Source organism: Lagopus leucura, unplaced genomic scaffold (genome assembly GCF_019238085.1).
Source record: "Lagopus leucura isolate 7727_CA_CO unplaced genomic scaffold, USGS_WTPT01 Super-Scaffold_1, whole genome shotgun sequence".
In the NCBI taxonomy this organism is placed as follows: domain Eukaryota; kingdom Metazoa; phylum Chordata; class Aves; order Galliformes; family Phasianidae; genus Lagopus; species Lagopus leucura.
This window is the reverse complement of record NW_024962250.1, coordinates 34,838,541-34,855,777: the sequence shown is the minus strand read 5'-3', so window position 1 is coordinate 34,855,777 and position 17,237 is coordinate 34,838,541. Positions and strand designations below refer to the sequence as shown.

At 47.4% G+C, this 17,237-nt stretch overlaps 1 protein-coding gene across 6 annotated transcripts in view; it reads right to left on the bottom strand.

The window, feature by feature from the left end:
* The window catches only part of CEP170B (centrosomal protein 170B), a 56,262-nt gene extending 42,871 nt beyond the window's left edge, over nucleotides 1–13,391 (bottom strand). For all 6 annotated transcript variants that reach the window (XM_042862774.1, XM_042862809.1, XM_042862782.1 and 3 more), the window contains exons 1-3: nucleotides 13,334–13,391; nucleotides 12,767–12,867; nucleotides 11,920–12,055 (exon numbers count right to left, since the gene is read on the bottom strand). In XM_042862774.1, the coding sequence (XP_042718708.1) occupies nucleotides 11,920–12,024 (105 nt within the window). In that variant the 5' untranslated portion in view covers nucleotides 12,025–12,055; nucleotides 12,767–12,867; nucleotides 13,334–13,391. The remainder of the gene's footprint in view (nucleotides 1–11,919; nucleotides 12,056–12,766; nucleotides 12,868–13,333) is intronic.
* Between the last annotated feature and the right edge of the window lie 3,846 nt (nucleotides 13,392–17,237).

The window sequence follows — 17,237 nt, the reverse complement described above, 5'->3', positions numbered from 1 at the left end:
GCGTTGTAGCTATGAGCCAGGCACTGGAGCCATTCAATCCATCAGGAGGTGCATCCACTGCTGAAACCTCCCTGAATCTCAGAGCAGGGGAAGGCTTGCTGCTCCAGCAGGGAGCCCAGCCAGACTGAGCACACCTTCCTCCTGGGCACCAAACAACAAGCTCTTGTTGAAAAATAAGTCCTTCCCTTTTCCCAAGCATGAACAGGCTGGTTTCCACAGCACCGCTCTCACTAAGCCATTACCCATTTCCTTGTGGGCAAGCAGAGGCAGAGACTATTTCAGGGGAATTCCTTGATGAAAACACAGAGGCTTTATCCTTACAGACTAAACTATCTGCAGGACTCTGTTCTTCCCAAGGACTACCACACACAAGTATCCCACCTGCACAACACAGATGCATGCATGAGGTATCCCCACATCCCTCAGCAACCCAGTACTGTGGGTGGCTATCACTGTCCCCACTGGGACGGGAAGGAGAGCTGAATAACTGGTGTCACAGTGTTTGCTTTAGCTTTTTACAGCATTCATTTAAAGATTAACAGAATTTAAAGGCAGAACAAACCCTTTAGCCTCCCTGCAAGGGCTGAATATCTTCTGCCTCAAGAATTCAGTCCAGGCACAAAAGTTAAGGCAGATTTTATCTTGCACCAAGTCGCAAGCCATTTAATAAATATACAGGGTTTACTTCAGGGAAGCAGCTGTCTCCTAAAAATTTGGTCTGCCCCGGACCTGACCCTGCTGTAAGTCAGCTCAGCCTTTGGACTGCTGTATTTTACAACAGCTGACTAGAGCCACTCCCGGTCCCAAAACAGACAAGGATCAACCCAGAGGGCAGAGATGTATTCCAGCACCATGATATTCCCCTACATAAAAGCAAAAGTCACTGATGGGACCTATTTATGCCAGAATTTCCCATCCTCCACAGAAGTTTCAGCTGCGTTCAAGACAGCCCTTTGCAAAAGCAGTCGCAGTGATATAGTATATCTGACCCACAGTCTTGAAACTTCTCAGCATCCCTTTAAAGAGCATATTAGGACATGGCAAAGTGTTGTACAGCTCACAGTCCTGTGAAATTTCATGAGGTTTTTTTTTTTTTTTGAGAAAAATTTTCTCAGTTTTCTCAGCAGCAAACATCACAAGAACTGGCAACAGAAGTTCCTAAGAGCCTGTCTCCAAGGAAACTCAACCTAAAATAACTAAAATTGCACACCTTGTTTATTTTGATGCAATTTGCCAAAGGTCACTCTTGAGAACCAAGGTGTGGTTTATTTCAACATCAGTCACACTCAACATGAGCTGTTCTTTCTTGCAGTGACAGCAGCTGCCCGGAGGCTGATAGTGCTTTTGTTCTAGGAGAAGAGCAGAATCATCTCTGATGATGATTAACGCCTCAATCCCACTTCCAAGCAAAGCCTAGCCACATTCCACACTGGCAACAGATGAGAGCACTAGAACATACCTGCTGAAGTCACAGAATCACAGAATCGCCAGGGTTGGAAGGGACCTCAAGGATCATGAATCTCCAACCCCCCTGCCGCATGCAGGGCCACCAACCTCCATGTTTAATGCTAAACCAGGCTGCCCAGAGCCCCGTCCAACCTGGCCTTGAACACCTCCAGGGACGGGGCATCCACAGCCTCTCTGGGCAGCTGTTCCAGCACCTTACCACTCTCTCTGTAAAGAATTTCGCCCTGATGTCCAACCTAAACCTTCCCTCCCTCAACTTAAAACCATTTCCCCTTGTCCTACACATATCAACCCTTTCAAAGAGTTGATTCCCCTCCCCTCTGTAGGCTCCCTTTAGGTATTGAAAGGCTGCAATGAGGTCACCCCGCAGCCTTCTTTTCTCCAGGCTGAACAAGCCCAGCTCCCTCAGCCTGTCCTCATAGGGGAGGTGCTCCAGTCCCCTGATCATCCTAGTGGCTCTCCTCTGGACCCTCTCCAACAGCTCCCTGCCTTTCTTGTACTGGGGGCTCCACACTTGGACACAGTACTCCAGATGTGGCCTCATAAGAGCAAAGTAGAGGGGACAATCACCTCCCTGTTCCTGCTGGCCACCCCAGGATGGACCCCAGGATACCATTTGCCCTCCGACCCGCTAGAGCACACTGCTGGCTCATATTAAGTTTTTCATCTATCAGGACCCCCAGGTCCTTCTCCACAGGACTGCTCTCAAGGACCGCTCCTTCCAGCCTGTATGGATGCCTGGGATTCCTCCGGCCCAAGCGCAAAACTTTGCCATGCTGAACCTCATCAGGTTCACCCGGGCCCACCTTTCTAGCCTCTCGAGGTCCCTCTGAATGACATCCCTTCCTTCCACCGTGTCGACTGCACCGCTCAGCTTGGTGTCATCAGCAAACTTGCTGAGGGTGCACTCGATTCCTACATCGATGTCGTTGATAAAGATGTTGAAGAGCACCGGTCCCAAGACAGACCCCTGGAGGACACTGCTCGTTACCGGCCTCCACCTGGACATAGAGCCATTGATGACCACCCTCTGTCTGCAGTCTTTCAACCAGTTTCTTATCCATCAAGTGGTCCACCCACCAAATCCACATCCCTCCAATTTGGAGATGAGGATGTGGTGGGGGACCATGTCGAAGGCCTTGCTCAAATCAATTCAGCTCAGCAAGCCAGCTGTTTCTAATGAATGAACCTTTGAATCACAAAAGGTGAGTTAGGAAACCAGAGTCTCATAAGCTCAAAAAACTGCAACTGACAATACCAAGCAAAGGAAGCCTTAGTTTAAGAGCACATATTTACAAGATAGTAAAGCTATCAAAATCTCAGTTGAGACTGAGGGGGGAAAAGAAGGCAGGGAAGGAAGGTCTGCTGCTAGGCACAAGTGATCTGGCAGCAAGAAGTAAGGCTACACTCAGAGAGAGGGCATGAAGAAGGGCCACAGCCTTCTCACCATGTCCCAGCATCAGTCCTATTAGCAAATAACAACTCCTCTTGGAAAAACACAGAGCATGCTTTTCTGGTTAACAATTGTAACTTCTCTGAAGGGAAAACAGACACTGATTTCTTACCATACTGAACTTGTGCAGCATTTGCACTTCCAGACATTCAAATCACTTCCTAATGTAAGGCTCTCTTGCTTCTCCCACATAATGCCTACAACGAACGCACCGTGTTTTAAATGTCTCATAGATGAAATGCACATGTTGCACGTATCCAAAGACAGGGGTATTTTACAGTTGCCCTTTCTTCCAAGATGACATTAAGGAGGAGTTATCTCCAATACCAGATAGGAACAGCATCTTCTGGTCTCAAACAGCATCTGCCAGTCTCAAATCTGGACCAAAACCTTGCATCAGTCCCCATGAGGCATGCAGCCAACAACCTGCTTGTGATTCTCATAACCGCACACATCAGGTCAGCAAATCATAGAATCATAGAATCAGCAAGGTTGGAAAAGACCTAAAAGATCATCCAGTCCAACCATTCACCTATTCCCAATAGCTCCCACTAAACCATGTCCCTCAACACAACATCCAGTCTTTCCCTGAACACCCCCAAAGGCCCCTGCTTAGCGCAGAAGCAGCAAAAGCTGCTTTCCAAATATGCAGGAGTCTCCACAGAAGCAAATATCGCATCATTTATGTGTGCTGCAAACAGCAGATGATCAACAGCACTGTGTTTGAGGAAGGCTCTGATGTATGGAGCACGACATGCAGGACGAAGCAAGAACCTGCAGAGACACCAAGCAAAACGCACACAGAAATGAGACCTGCTAAAGCAGGCAGGAGGGAAAAAATAGAGTCAAACAGTCTGCATTTCCCCACGGGGTCGGGGAGCAGACGCAGCTCAGCTGTCTATGCAGATACAGATGCTGCTTTTTTTTCCCAGCAGAATTAGCATGGGCAAAAGCCTACTGCCCTGGGTTGAGATTTGGACCTCAGCCCTGCCAATGCTGCAAGGCATCGTGGTGTTGGAGATAAAATAAACAAACAAGAGCAGTTTCCCTGTTCCTAACCACAGTCTGTTCTGCACGTCTGGCACAGTATATCTGCAGCATTCTGGTGGCAGCATGCAATAAACACTTGCTTGAATACTTTCCACAGTGAACAGGTTGCAGTTCTGCCAGCGATGTGCTCTGCACAAGCGTCCCAGTAAGGAAATACAAACCTCTCCCAGTGCCCCACTTTAGAAAGAAGAGAGAGCCAACATCAAACAAACAACAACAAAATAACCTGGCACACAGGCCAAGTTTACTTGGTAAAATCTCAGTAACTTTTAATGATAGCTGTACACTGGGTCTCCCTCTTTCATTGCTATGTGTTTCATGGAGTTCTGCATACTGGCCACTTCAGTACTTTTCCAGGATATATATATATCAGTGATGTGTGAATGCTCCATCCTGCCTCATTCTGGCTGCAGACAAGATGTCCCTCCAGAAGGCAGACACTGCTTCCAGGGACACAGGCTGGCTTCTGCATGACTCCACACAAGTAGACAGACCTCTCTTCAGCATGAGCAGCCACCCTCATTCTGGAGCTGAACACATTACAGCTTCTGAGCTGCAGGTTCCTGCCACTAGTTTTGCTGCAGCTAAGGTTGTGGATCTATCTAGTGAATCCTCTGCAGGGCCAGGGCCTGAGTATTCATGCAAAAATAAGGCACTGAACAAAAGAAAGAAATCCCTCAGGAAAATGAAACCGTAATCCCCACAGCTTGGCAAAGGGATTTGGAGGCTGGCACAGTTTCCATAACAATTTCAGCTGTTATTCTGGGCTAGAATCGGGTTTTGCTTGCTAGTTCCTTTCTAGAAGCAGAGCACAGGTTTCAGAGATCTAAGCGCTGGTCCTCACCTGAGGCGGGGAGCGTGCAGCTCGCAGATAGGTTGCCTTCCCTCCATTTTGCAGGGCCACAGAGGAGGCACGGGCAAGCAACACCTCTGGTGTGAAAGAGAAGCCTTTACATTTTCAGTACAGCTGCATAACACAGTTTGGATCAAGACTGTGGTCAGTTGCAGACATGGACGGGTCCTCCGGAGGGACAAATCCTCCCTCCAGTCCCCCGCAGCCCTTCTGTCTTTTATGTCACAGGGAAGCAATGACCTCCCCTCATGGTTTGTTGGTCCTGCCATGCTGACTGCCCTACACCGCATCCCCTCACTGGGCACAGCCCTCCCATCAATTCCACATGAAGAGGAAACAACAGGAGAGGCAAGAACCAAACAGCAACAGGTCTGGAATTGCCACAGCTGTTGCCCAGCACCTGGAAGAACTTATGAGCAGAAATCTGAGGCTTCCGAAGGTCACATACTTTTCCTTCTGCCTTCAAGACACCTCCTTCCTTTGTGGCACCTCAGGGATGAACGTCTTAGAACCACTGCAGTTCCTAACACCCAGGGACAGACAGGTGCTGGTTGACACCCTCCAGTTAACTGCACAGTCTGTCCTGTCGGCAGCTTCCTCCTCCACCCCTGGTCCTGCAGGAGGGAGGTTGGGACACCAGGCCTGAGGTCCCCTATCACTCCCAGAGAGAGTTTCCAGTGTAGAAGATACCCGTCATGGAAGGGTCTGGCTTCTGTACAGCAGTGCATTCACCCAGAAGCATCAGAAAAGCACCTACCGAGTTCACACCACCTGCTTCCTCCCAGCACAGACAAGCTATGCTGCATCTATTCACACTTGTTTATGTAAATGATTATCAAGCTACATCAGAGAGACACTGTGTTATCAAATACAGCCTGGGGAATGCAGGACACGTCAGGTCAATGAAGCCTTAATTCAACTACTTGTCACACATACACAAAGCTCATAACTACACTGTGTTATTTGCAGAGGGCACCATGCACTTCGTGTGTTGAGCACGGGACAGGTCTTGTACAGGTAAAACAACTGGATAATGGCACAGGAACAGACTGTACCTTCATGCATATGCACCAGGGACAGAAGCAGGATCACACAGACAGTCTTCACACTGGACATCCTAACTGCTCTGCAGTTATAAACACTTGACATAGCAGCCATAGGAATGCTCTTTCAATGCCTCGGATGCTTGTAATTGCCTCGCTTTTTACCAAAACAAGCTAAAAAAAGGAAAACGTCTATTCAAGCAGCATCAAGTCAGCGTTTATGCCATTTGCCCAAAGAACCACCCTGGGGTAGGGGCTCGTGAGCTGAACTGGCTGATAGCACAAGTGTCACTTGATCCCCCATATGGACCAGTGACAGATACTTGGCTGGTAGCTTCCACAGCTATTTGCTGACACCAGAGCAACAGCAAGCCTCAAGCCCACCTCAGGCCCGAGGGAGATGCTGCTCCCTATTGCATACAGCAGCACCCACCTTCCTCACACTGAGCTGCTTGTGCTCTATGTTCACCATGTTCTAAGCCCTGCAGCTTCCCCTCTCTGTGCTCCTTCTCTATGCATGCACACAAACCTTCCTGTCGTACCTGCTCAGCCCAGCCTTAATCTGTTGGCTAGCTGCTGTGAGATAGAAACCCACTGACCAAAATGAGCAAAGAGCCAGCAATTAGCTCTCTGAAACATAAACTGTAGGAAGTTGAGCAAGTACTGTACCAGCTTTCTCGAGAGCTGCTTTGACCACAGCCCCAGTGAGGATACTGGCCTAGATGAACCTTGATCTAATCTAATCTAGGGCAGCTACTCGCACATAGAAGAATGACTTAGACTGGAAGGGACCTTAAAGCCACCCAGCTCCAACCCCCTGCTGTGGGCTATCACCCTCTACCAGCTCAGGCTGCCCAGGGTCCCATCCAGCCCAGCCTTGGACACCTCCAAGGATGGGGCACCCACAGCTCTTTGGGCAGAAGTGCCAGGGCTTCACTGCCCTCTGAGTAAAGAACTTCTTCATGACACCTAATCTAAATCTCCCCTCAAAGTCTAAAGCAATTCCCCCTTGTCCTATCACTATTAGGCCATGTAAAAAGTTAGTCCCGCTCTTCATAAGCTCCCTTCAAAAACTGGAAGGCTGAAATGAGGTGTCCCCAGAGCTTTCTATTTTCCAGAATTAGTAAGCCCAGCTCTCTCAACCTTTCTTCGTAGGAAAGGTGTTCCAGACCTCTGTTTATTTTTGTGGCCCTCTAGACTGGCTCTAACAGTTCCACACCCTTCTTCTCCAAGTCCCAGGCCTGGATGCAGTACTCAAGAAGTACTCAAACAAGGGCAGAGCAGAGGGGAACAAGCCTTCCCTCACTCTGCTGCCACCCCTCTTTTAATGCAGCCCAGGATGCAGTTGACCTCCCAGGTAGCAAGAGCAAACACTGCCTCAGACTCAGCATTTTGTCCATCAGGACCCCCAAGCTGTTCTTTGCAGGGCTGCTCACAATGAGTTCTTTCCCCAGTCTGTACACCTATCTGTGACTGCCCTGACCCAAGTGTAACACACCTTGCACCTGTCCTTATTGAACCTCATTTGGTTCACGTGGGGCCACTTTTCAAGCCTGTCCAGGGCTCTCTGGATAGCATCCCTTTCTACTGTTGTGTCAGCTGCACCACTCAGCTTGGAGTCACCAGTGAAATTGCTGAGAGCACACTCGATACATACCACTGCCTGTGTCATTTATAAAGATGTTGAAGATCACTGGTCCCAACACAGACCCCTGGGGGACCCTACTCATGACTGGCCTCTGCCTGGACGCAAAGCTGCTGACCACAAATATCAGCCTTGTGCATCCCTGCACCTAGCCCAACCTGTCCTCCAACCCATAACCTCACCAACCTCACTCTCAGATGAAACATCACTAAAAACAATAGTCTCTAAGCTGTCCCCACTGACTGTATATGAACGTCAACCTTGTTCAAACGTCTGCACCTCAGCCAAACACATTATCAGTGGGAAAACCCATCACCTGGGGATTCCCTCTTGATAAACATCACCTCCAGCTCTGCAGCACAAGAACTTCAAAGTACAGGTTAAATATACTTCTAAATAGCTTACATGAAGAAAGCAGCGTTCTCCTCAGACCCATTCTCTAAGAAGACCGAAGAATGGAGCCACTCTATTCCAGAATACTCTGCCTAAAGCAGATGCCTGGAACATAAACTTGCACTTTAAACAGCTAGAAAGTTTAGCAAAGTTGTAAGCAACTGAAAGCAGATGCTCATAACAGGAAGTGCCAAGCTGTCCTAACTGACAAGCAGAACAAAGGCCACACCTGAAACAGAAGCATCACACCATCTGCCTGCTGGAGTACAAACTGATACTGTGTAGGACAACTGCTGCTCTGTAGGGAGGCAAAAACACAACGGAACTGCTTAAATGTTTTCCTTTCTCATTTTTTCCAATAAACATCTCTTTTAAACAACGACGGGGAAATCATGACGCTGCTCTCCTTTCCATTAAATATTTACACTTAGCCAAAATGACAAATATGCTTTGTTTAGGGGTGGAGAGAAGGTTTCAATGGTTAAACAAAAACTCCGCACTACATAAACATTTTGCTAATGCAAGTAAATATCCATCACATTAAGCAAATCATCACAGCTGATAAAGCTGGCAATTATACTTCACATGAAAAATGCAGTGGGGGAGGGAGTTACTTCACTCTACATTGTCAAAAAAAAAAACAAACCCAAACACCGTAATAAGCCACCAATACAACTCTTTCTTTTAGGAGAAAAAAAAAAAAGGAAAAAGAAAACATTAAACATTTTCAATAAATTACTTCCCATTTTCACTGAGCTTTACGAAAAACCTGCTAGAGCAAATTAGCAAAGGTTTAAGTTTCCACACTCTTGCTGTTGGTTTACTTATCCAAGGGGAGCAAATGGGATTCTAAAAGGAATCAAATTATGACCATCAGAAAGAGAGCAGAACGAGCCCTTGACTATGCATAACAACCCTGCATGCCAAAGCACACTACGTGGCATTGTCCTCACACATTAACATTCAAACCCAATGTAAATCTCACATTTACTTGTGCAAGGATCCTTACAGTGCTGAGAAAACCTTTACAATATTTCTAATCCTCTTAGTAGGTATAGAGGATTCCAAGGCAGATTGTTTCCCCACTACCAAATCTACTTAATTTTAAGCTTGAAGACCATGGCTTTCTTTGTTAACTAGAAAGCAAATGTAGTACCTGTAAACTCAGGTGAAACTAAGGCTTGATTGTTTGGTAACAAAGACATCATTTTTTGCCGTTTAGGGATCTGATACCTTAAAGTAACTTTGCCAAGAAACTTCCAAAGACAAGGCGTTCCTGAAACAGTAAGATGAGAAAGGCAAGTCTGCTAGATCTTTAGGACTAGAAGAGCTTATCTCTTGTGTTGCATGTTGGAGCCCTGTTGAAAGGGGACCACAGACCATATCACAATGAAATCACTAAGCAGAAATAATCTTAGAGATGAAAAACAGTGCCCAGATCATCCAGCCCCCCTCCTAGACAATGCCAGTCTGTCCTCAACTCTACACATGGGAGTAGTGAGTGCCCGTATCTTGAAGTCTATATCCAAAATAACCATTCAGTGAATACATAATTTCAGTGTCATCACCGGAGGAATATGACAGTTACACTGCCACAAGAGCTCTGTCCATCAGCTCCAATAACCTCCCAGCTCCTTAAGCTTTCCCCAGGACAACCAATTGTGCCAACCTGCACAACGATTCTGTGACATGGAGAGTCACAGTAGGGAAAAAGCCTATTTTTAGACCTCATCCTTCATCTGCTCACATGCAACTTCACTTGGATATCAAGAGTGCACTTGAGCCTCTCTCCTACCCATCATCTTACAACAGTCATGTCAGCTGGGGCCCAAGAAAGCTCTTGGGAAAACATCTTTTATAAGCAAATGGCTAGGAAAATTACATGCTGTTCAAAATAAGACCATTCACGTGATCTGAGAAAAAGCTGTACTACTCAAGACTAGTATGTTAATATAATACTATAGTAAACTAATATAACTATATAATACAGTAAACTAATATGTTTATAAAGGGTCATATAATTCAGCCCACGAACATAAGCAGCTGGCTCTTACTGACAGCTCAGAGCCTTCATTCCAGCAAAATAATAGAAATGTCTTTTACGAAAATCTCCTCTACCACCTCCCACCACCTGCCAGTCCCCAAACGCAACTGCATCCTTCTTCTCACTGATACTGCTGGCTCCTCCAAGAATCCCACTTCATTTACCTTGTACAGAAGAGCATGACAAGCTTATAGCACTGCAAGGTTGCCAGCCCACATGCAACATTAACAAGCCAGTTTAGACTTTTAAAGCAGCATTAAAAACTCCATGAAGTATGGGGAACTTCGCAGTCCATGCTGTCCAGTTAACCCCATAAATAACCAGTGAAATAAGCAGCACATCTTCACAATTAGTGATATTTGGGTACTTTTATGTTGGACTGCACAGCTCGAGAACTGTGATTCTCCATGTGTGGAGCCCTGGCTGTAAAGAAAACTTGAATACCTTTATAGGGTACTTAATTAAGGTGCACCCAGAGTCTCAAGCCATTTTTGAATAGTAAGGCCATAGTAAGGCCACTGTACATGTTGTTTCCCTTTAAGTCACAAGAAAATACAGCCATCAGGTTTCTGAGCAAATTACAGAAAACATTAAGACATTGTAAGTGTCTCACCATTACACATCTCACCTGTCAGATGTGGAAAAATGAAATAAAAGATAGTGTGATTCATTGGAAAACCCAAACAAATGATCTGCTGTCAAACCAGAGTATGCTTCAAGCTGATACACCAAATGGCAAAGCCATTTCCTTCACTGCCAACTAGCAGAGCAGCACAAATACTGCAAGCTCTCCTTTTCTGGACACTACCATTTTATTAGAGCCAGACAACACCTTAACAAACAACTGCCTTCCAAATACAGCTATAAGTAAGAACTTCTGTCCCCTCAGCAGACCTCCTGCTAACATATCATACAAAATCTGCACAGTAGCTACAAACACAGCCTGCCTGGAAGGATGTCAGCAAAGCATTTAGGAAATAGCTGTTACTGGGTTATCAGTGGAAGCAACGGGGAGGGAGGCCCCGTTGTTCAGGAAACTCCCTTACAGTGACACCAGCAGCCACAGAGGCTTTACAGATGATCCACAAAATCTTCTGCCACTTCTGCAAAGGAGCAAAAAGGGGACAGACAGGTGCAACCAAATTTCTTTTGTACTTCAAATATTCACACACAAGTCTAGCAGAAATATCAATTTAATTGTGAGCTTCTACAAAGTCCTGAGCTAAGCTGCTCCTGTCAAAAGCTATTCGCAAGATTCCAGCTCCATTTATTTGGAGTGACGTCCATTACATTGCACTGTCAAACATCAGACCACAGTCAACACTTCAGGCACGTTGGAGTCAGTCCAGCAAAAAGATATGCTTGCATGGAGCGCACTAATGCAAGCTGCAAGCTTGCCCAAGTAACACAATTACTTTGGGAGCAAGAGGACAATGCCTTAGTCACCCCACCAAAATAGCCAGCATTTCTCTGCTAGAGATCAGCATTTCCTACCATGATAAAAATTAATAAACAAGTAAACCAACCAACCAACCAAGAGATACAAGCTCTGAAATTTTAAACTTCCAGTAGTGGGGAAAACAGGCAAAAACATCCTGCTCCCCTTCAAATCACATGCCACAAAACCCAGTAATTCAATCGCTTGCAGATCAGGACAGAGTGGTATGTCTTTGCTTACTACTTCTGTTGCATCAAGACGGTTAATCTGTTCGACATGATTAATCTCCTACCAGTACAGCTCGTATCTGTATGATCCTGGATGCTCCTATCCTTCATCCATCTGATGACAAAGCTGTTTGAAAGAAGCCTCACTTGCACTTTCACTAATATATGAGCTCTTTGTGGGAACTACATACTCAACATAAAAGCATGTTTTAAAAGATGTCTTTTGAGGAAAGCATACAATACCTCTATAGACCCCCAGCATTACACCTTCTGCATCTTTTAAAGAGAGTAGGAAAGCCACATTACCTGGAGCATCAATTCACAGTCATCTCTGCCAACAAATATCATCTCTCTTGGGAGCCGATGGCGAATGCCAGCGCTGCTCACCAAGAACCACGAAGTCACACTCATTTTGGCACTTGGCACTTAATCTTCACGCATCCTAAACACACAAAAAAAGAGGAACACATAGTGAGCTGCTACTGAAGTATGGAAGAACATCAGTGCACAGCTGCAGATCCCAAACTTTCCTGAGCCATGGGAGCCAAAGTGGCTGCCTGCAACCTGCGTTTGCATTGATTTTTTTCTGGCCACAAGCATTGGTGAAGCATGCATTCCATGTGCCGCTGGTAGGAGCCACTGCTCTGCAGCCCTGGACATATTCCCACAGCAAAGTAAGGCTGAGCAAGGGATTTCAAAGATGCAATATGCATCTGAATCCAACCACTGAAATACCAAAATACGGTTTAAAAAACAAAAAACTTTTCCAAAACATTTTCTGGTAGTTAGCAACTCACTGCACACAAAGCACAGCTCATGTTTCTCCATCCTCCAAGACCTGGGCCAAAACATCAGGATGATGACATAACCAGGCTCCACAGCAGACTCCCAGGAGCAGCGACAGCAGTGCTGAGAGCAGAACAGCCTCTTTATCGCTCATCCCACTTCCAGACCGATAAGCTGGGCACTCACAATTGCTTCCTCCCTTCTCACAGGTGCTGATAGAAGTGCTACCAGTGGGTAGGAATCACAAGCTGCAATTCCCACCGGCAGGAAGCAGCATCCCCTTTTCGGAAGGGATGGCAAAGAGGCAGCTCTCACCCGGGGGGGGGGGGTTGTTAAAGCAGCACTTCTCGGGAACGCAAAGCCACACCTGTTTGTTGTCGCTGCTACAGGCCGGCAGCACAGAGCACAGCCCTGCTGCCTCTTCTCCTCGCTCTCCCGCAATATCGCATTTTCCTCTCTTCTCTCCGCCTGAAGGAAGAAGGAAAAAAGCAGCGCACGTCAGGGCATCGTCTCCTGTTCTTTCCCGAGACCGAAGCTGCGTTTCCCGGTGCATTTAGGAACAGGGCTGGGTCTCCCCTACCCCGCAGCGTGCGGCAGGGCTGCCCCTCGGCGCAGAGCAGACGGATAGATGCTGCCGGGCGGCTCCGCGACGCCCCATCCGTACGCTGCTCCCGGCGGCGCTGATCCGGCCGCTTCGCCCGCGCGGCCCGGCCACGCACCCGAGGCGAACGGCCCCCGCTCTCTTCCCGCGGCCCCGGCCGGGCCCGAGCGTTCGGGGAGGAACCGCGCGGGCCGTCAGCAGCGGCGGAGCGCAGAGCTCGGCCTCAGGTGCAGCGCGGAGCCCCCCGCGGGTCGGGCCCGGCCCTTTGTTTGCGCGGCGCGGCTTCCCCCCAGCCCCGCGCCCTCCCTCCGGGGGAGCCGCCCGCCGCCCTACCTGCTCCGGCCCTGGGCGCGGGGACAGGCCGGGCGCCGCGCCCCGCAGCCGGCTCTGCCCGCCCGCTCCCGGCGCCCGCCCCGCCCCGCGCACGGCAGGTTCCCGACGTCAGGAGGCGGCCCCAGCGGCCGGGCCGCGCCCGCCTTCCCCCCGCCGCGGCTCCGCGGCTCAGGGCCACGCGGCCTTCTCCTCAGCGAGCCTGGGGAGCTGTGGCAGTTACGTCCCGGAATTCTCCGGTGTGCCCCAGTATGCCCGCCCAGCCGCCAGCCCTTCCTCCCTCGTTCTGCACCAGGTTCCCTTGCGGGCCAGGTGACCAGGAAATCAGTGAAGAGTCCACGTGTGAAGAGCGATAACCACTTTTTTTTTTTTTTTTTCCCAGCTCAAAGGAAAGCTGAGTATTGCGATAATGGATGTGGCTGCTTCCCAATGCAATTTTTTTGTCCCCTCAGCTCCAGCAGCAGTCAGTGCGACTGGAAACAGCAACAGCCACACACTGGCTCTGTCTCCACAGGGTGCTGAAAAACTTACCAAGATGTCAAGATCATAGCAATACTTGCCCAGGCTTACCTTCCAGATAAAAGAGACGTCTTTGCATTTCTGTATTGCATGTTTAATTCTAAATATCACTTCTCAGTCACCTGAGGAGCTTCCCTGTATGGCTTCAATGCTGTCTTCCAAAAATTTTGTCTCAACAACATCTGATTACATGGAAACTGCAGGTCTGGTGCATGGTCCTGGGTGGAGGCTGGAGTTGGACTGGACAGTCCTTGTGGGTCCCTTCCATCTTGGGATGCTCTGTGACCCTATGGTTCCATGACACGCAGCATCCCTCCAAGGACTTGCTCCTCCTCATGGACAGCAGTAGGACCAATCCTCTGGAACCAGCAACAGAAAGGGTGAAGTGAGCAACAGCAGGAGCAGGAGGGAGTTAGGAACACCTCCCTCCTCTTTCTAAAGAGCAGTAGAACTTCATTATTGCTTAATGACTAGTATTATTGCCTTCTTTAATCAACATTTGAGCTCTTCTCTGGCAAATACATTTTGCCCAGGGGGTGACTTTAAGGTGTGATTATCTTCAAAGGCCTAAAAGCTGGCTGAGGCTGCAGCATTTGTATTTTATTGGAGCACTCCTGCTATCTCCTTGCAAAGGAGAAACACACCATGCCTTACTGCTCTCTGCATCCCTGGGGTGCCAGGCAGGAGGACAGGGTGAGCAGTAGTCACTTCTGGGCCATTTTAAAGGCTTTTTGCAGTGAGCTCTGTCATAAACTGATGTATATCCTTTATAAATAAAAGCAGACTTCTTATTGTTTTCTGTCTTGTCCTGTTGTTGAGTCATATCTTATTATTGATTTAATTGCCCCATAGTTTAGGATTTTATAAATATTTCTCACTTCTTTCTGAACTACATCCAGAGATGCTGCTCTATCAGCCAATCCAGCTCTATACAGCTATAAGGAGGTAGGATAATTTACTTTATACAAGCCTGCCATCTAGGCAAATCTTTGCTATAAGTTACTATAAAAAGGTTAGTGATTGCTTTAGTTCCTCTTTAAGCTTGGTTTAACCAATACACGTGTATTTATCTGAGCAGCCAGTGCTTCACTATTTATAGAGAAGAAAAATAGTGCCACGTGTCTTCTGACCTGATTGAAAACACAGTTTAGGCCAATGCGCTAGGCTTGCCTGAATGCTTTGTTACAGCCTTCTAGTTTTATTCCAGTGATCTAGAGGGAATTAAAATATAATAAGGGTCCTAAAAAAGCATATGGGCACTGGGGGCTGCAGAATAGCTTCGTGCTACACCATTATCTTTAAATCCCACCCAAAAGAATGCATCTGTGGGAAGGAGAAGCTGTTGCTTCTTTGCTTTTTCACTTTTTTTTCCCCACTGGAACGAATTCTTTTGGCAGCCTTTGCAACATGTGCGCTGACCTGGTTGACACCAAGGGTTCACCAAACACGCAACTGCCTTTGGAAGCACGATGCTAGTAAATAGTTTCCTTAAAACCACCCCTGGTTTTCTCAGTGTGGTAGTTCAGCCCAAACACAAGAACAATATATTTGAAGAAGAGGAAGAGTATGAGGGAGGGAGTTTCAAGGAGAAAATGTTGACATGGAAGAAAGACTGTGAAGAGGAGAAAATACAGAAGATATGAAGTTAAGTGATGGCAAGTGTTGAGGGTGCTTGTGTACAGGATACGCTGAGTATCCTGCCCAGGGGCAGGACTGGGTTAAGTTGCACATCGAACGTGAAATCCAGCAGTTCCCACTCAGGTATATTGTCTGTTTTAAACATTCTCTAGACATCATTATTACAGTGCTTTCAGCCCTATTCCCTAAACACTGGGGAACATTACTTACATTCAACAATTAAAATGCCCCTGCTCTGACCTCATCAGTCCATGGGCCCAGTCTGCCTCCAATTGCACTGGGGAAACGTGTACTGCTGCAGGGCGGTGAGGCAGCCACCCAGGCATGCAAGGAGAAGGGAAGGCTCAGGAAAGACCTCGAGAAGTTGGATGCAGCAGCAGCACAGTGCAGCTTGTGTTTGCAACAGGTGGTGCTTATCATGCAAATCTCTACATTACTGTAGAACAGTCACCTTCAACTCCAAGGGGCATGCCTGTGGCTGTATGAACCTGCACAACCCAAGGTGCAGGAGGTTCACTGTACTGTACATTGTGCAGGTGCAGAGTAAGGAGCAGTTCCTGTCCTGAAGCTTTGGCTCATATTCCCAGAAAACAAAGAGAGGGAAGGTGAGATAAAATCTTACCGAAAGAATAACAGTGGGTCATAGGCCTGTTGAAAAGCCAGTTTTTTGTAACCAGAACTGTTGAATCTAGACACAAAGATCATCTTCATTACTGAAATATCTTTTGTTTGACGCTCTGAGCCCATGGTGATCATGGCTTGGACCAGAATGACTTTAGTTCCTTACTTCAAAACAAAGATCCTGCCACTCCAAAGGAGCTGAATTAGATCATGCTCTTTTTGCCAGGTTCTGATGTCAGGGGAGTCTTGACAGAGTTCCCAAACGTGAAGCATCTTGCCACATCTTGCTGCAGAAAATGTTTCTGTTCCAGGCTGATCATAGCCTGATCCAGATACACCATGTAGATCCCCCCACCCAGAATGGCAATTTTTAATGCGAATGGGGTAAGTGAAAGAAAAAAATATTACTGCTTAGGTACTCATATGGTGGTTAGCTTGTAAGTAAAGATGTAAGAATTGCTGGAGGAACTCTGCCTGAGGAACCCATCACACGCTGCCTGAAATCAGGTACATGCAGTAGCATGCACATACGTTCACAGGCACGTGTACAGGTTGTGAATTCCCAGCTGCTTTGCATCAAAGGCACTGCAGAAGGAGTCATCAGGCACTGTTCCACAGGATTATTTCATTTGCTCTTCACTAACTTACTTGAGATGCATCAGGAAGGGTTCATAAGTAGGTCACACAGGCTTCCTTAATGCTCTTCTTCACTCTGATGATTTCTGCTCCCATGTGATGACTTTCTATCCCAGAAAGCGAAAAACTGCATCAAGGCTGGTTCTTCAGGCCCTGCTGCAGGGAGCTGGATGTGCTCCTGTTCCACACTTGCAGCGTTCTCCCTCTGGACCAGAATTCCTAGTTTCATTTTTAGTGCCAGCTGCAAAGATCTGTGGACTTCTGGAAGAGGACAAAGCAGGTCTGAACCCATGTCCTTCATGCAGCAAATGGTGCTATTGCCTGCCAACAGAGAGTACAGGATTGGGCCCTTCCTGTAGGGCTTAGGACCAATGCCTTTCATCACTAATTCTGAATATCAACCCAAGCTGGTTCACCACAAAATGCAAATCATCTCCCTTCTGAATATGCACTTCGCAAACCATCTGCTTTCTGAATATGTTCTTTTAAGTGT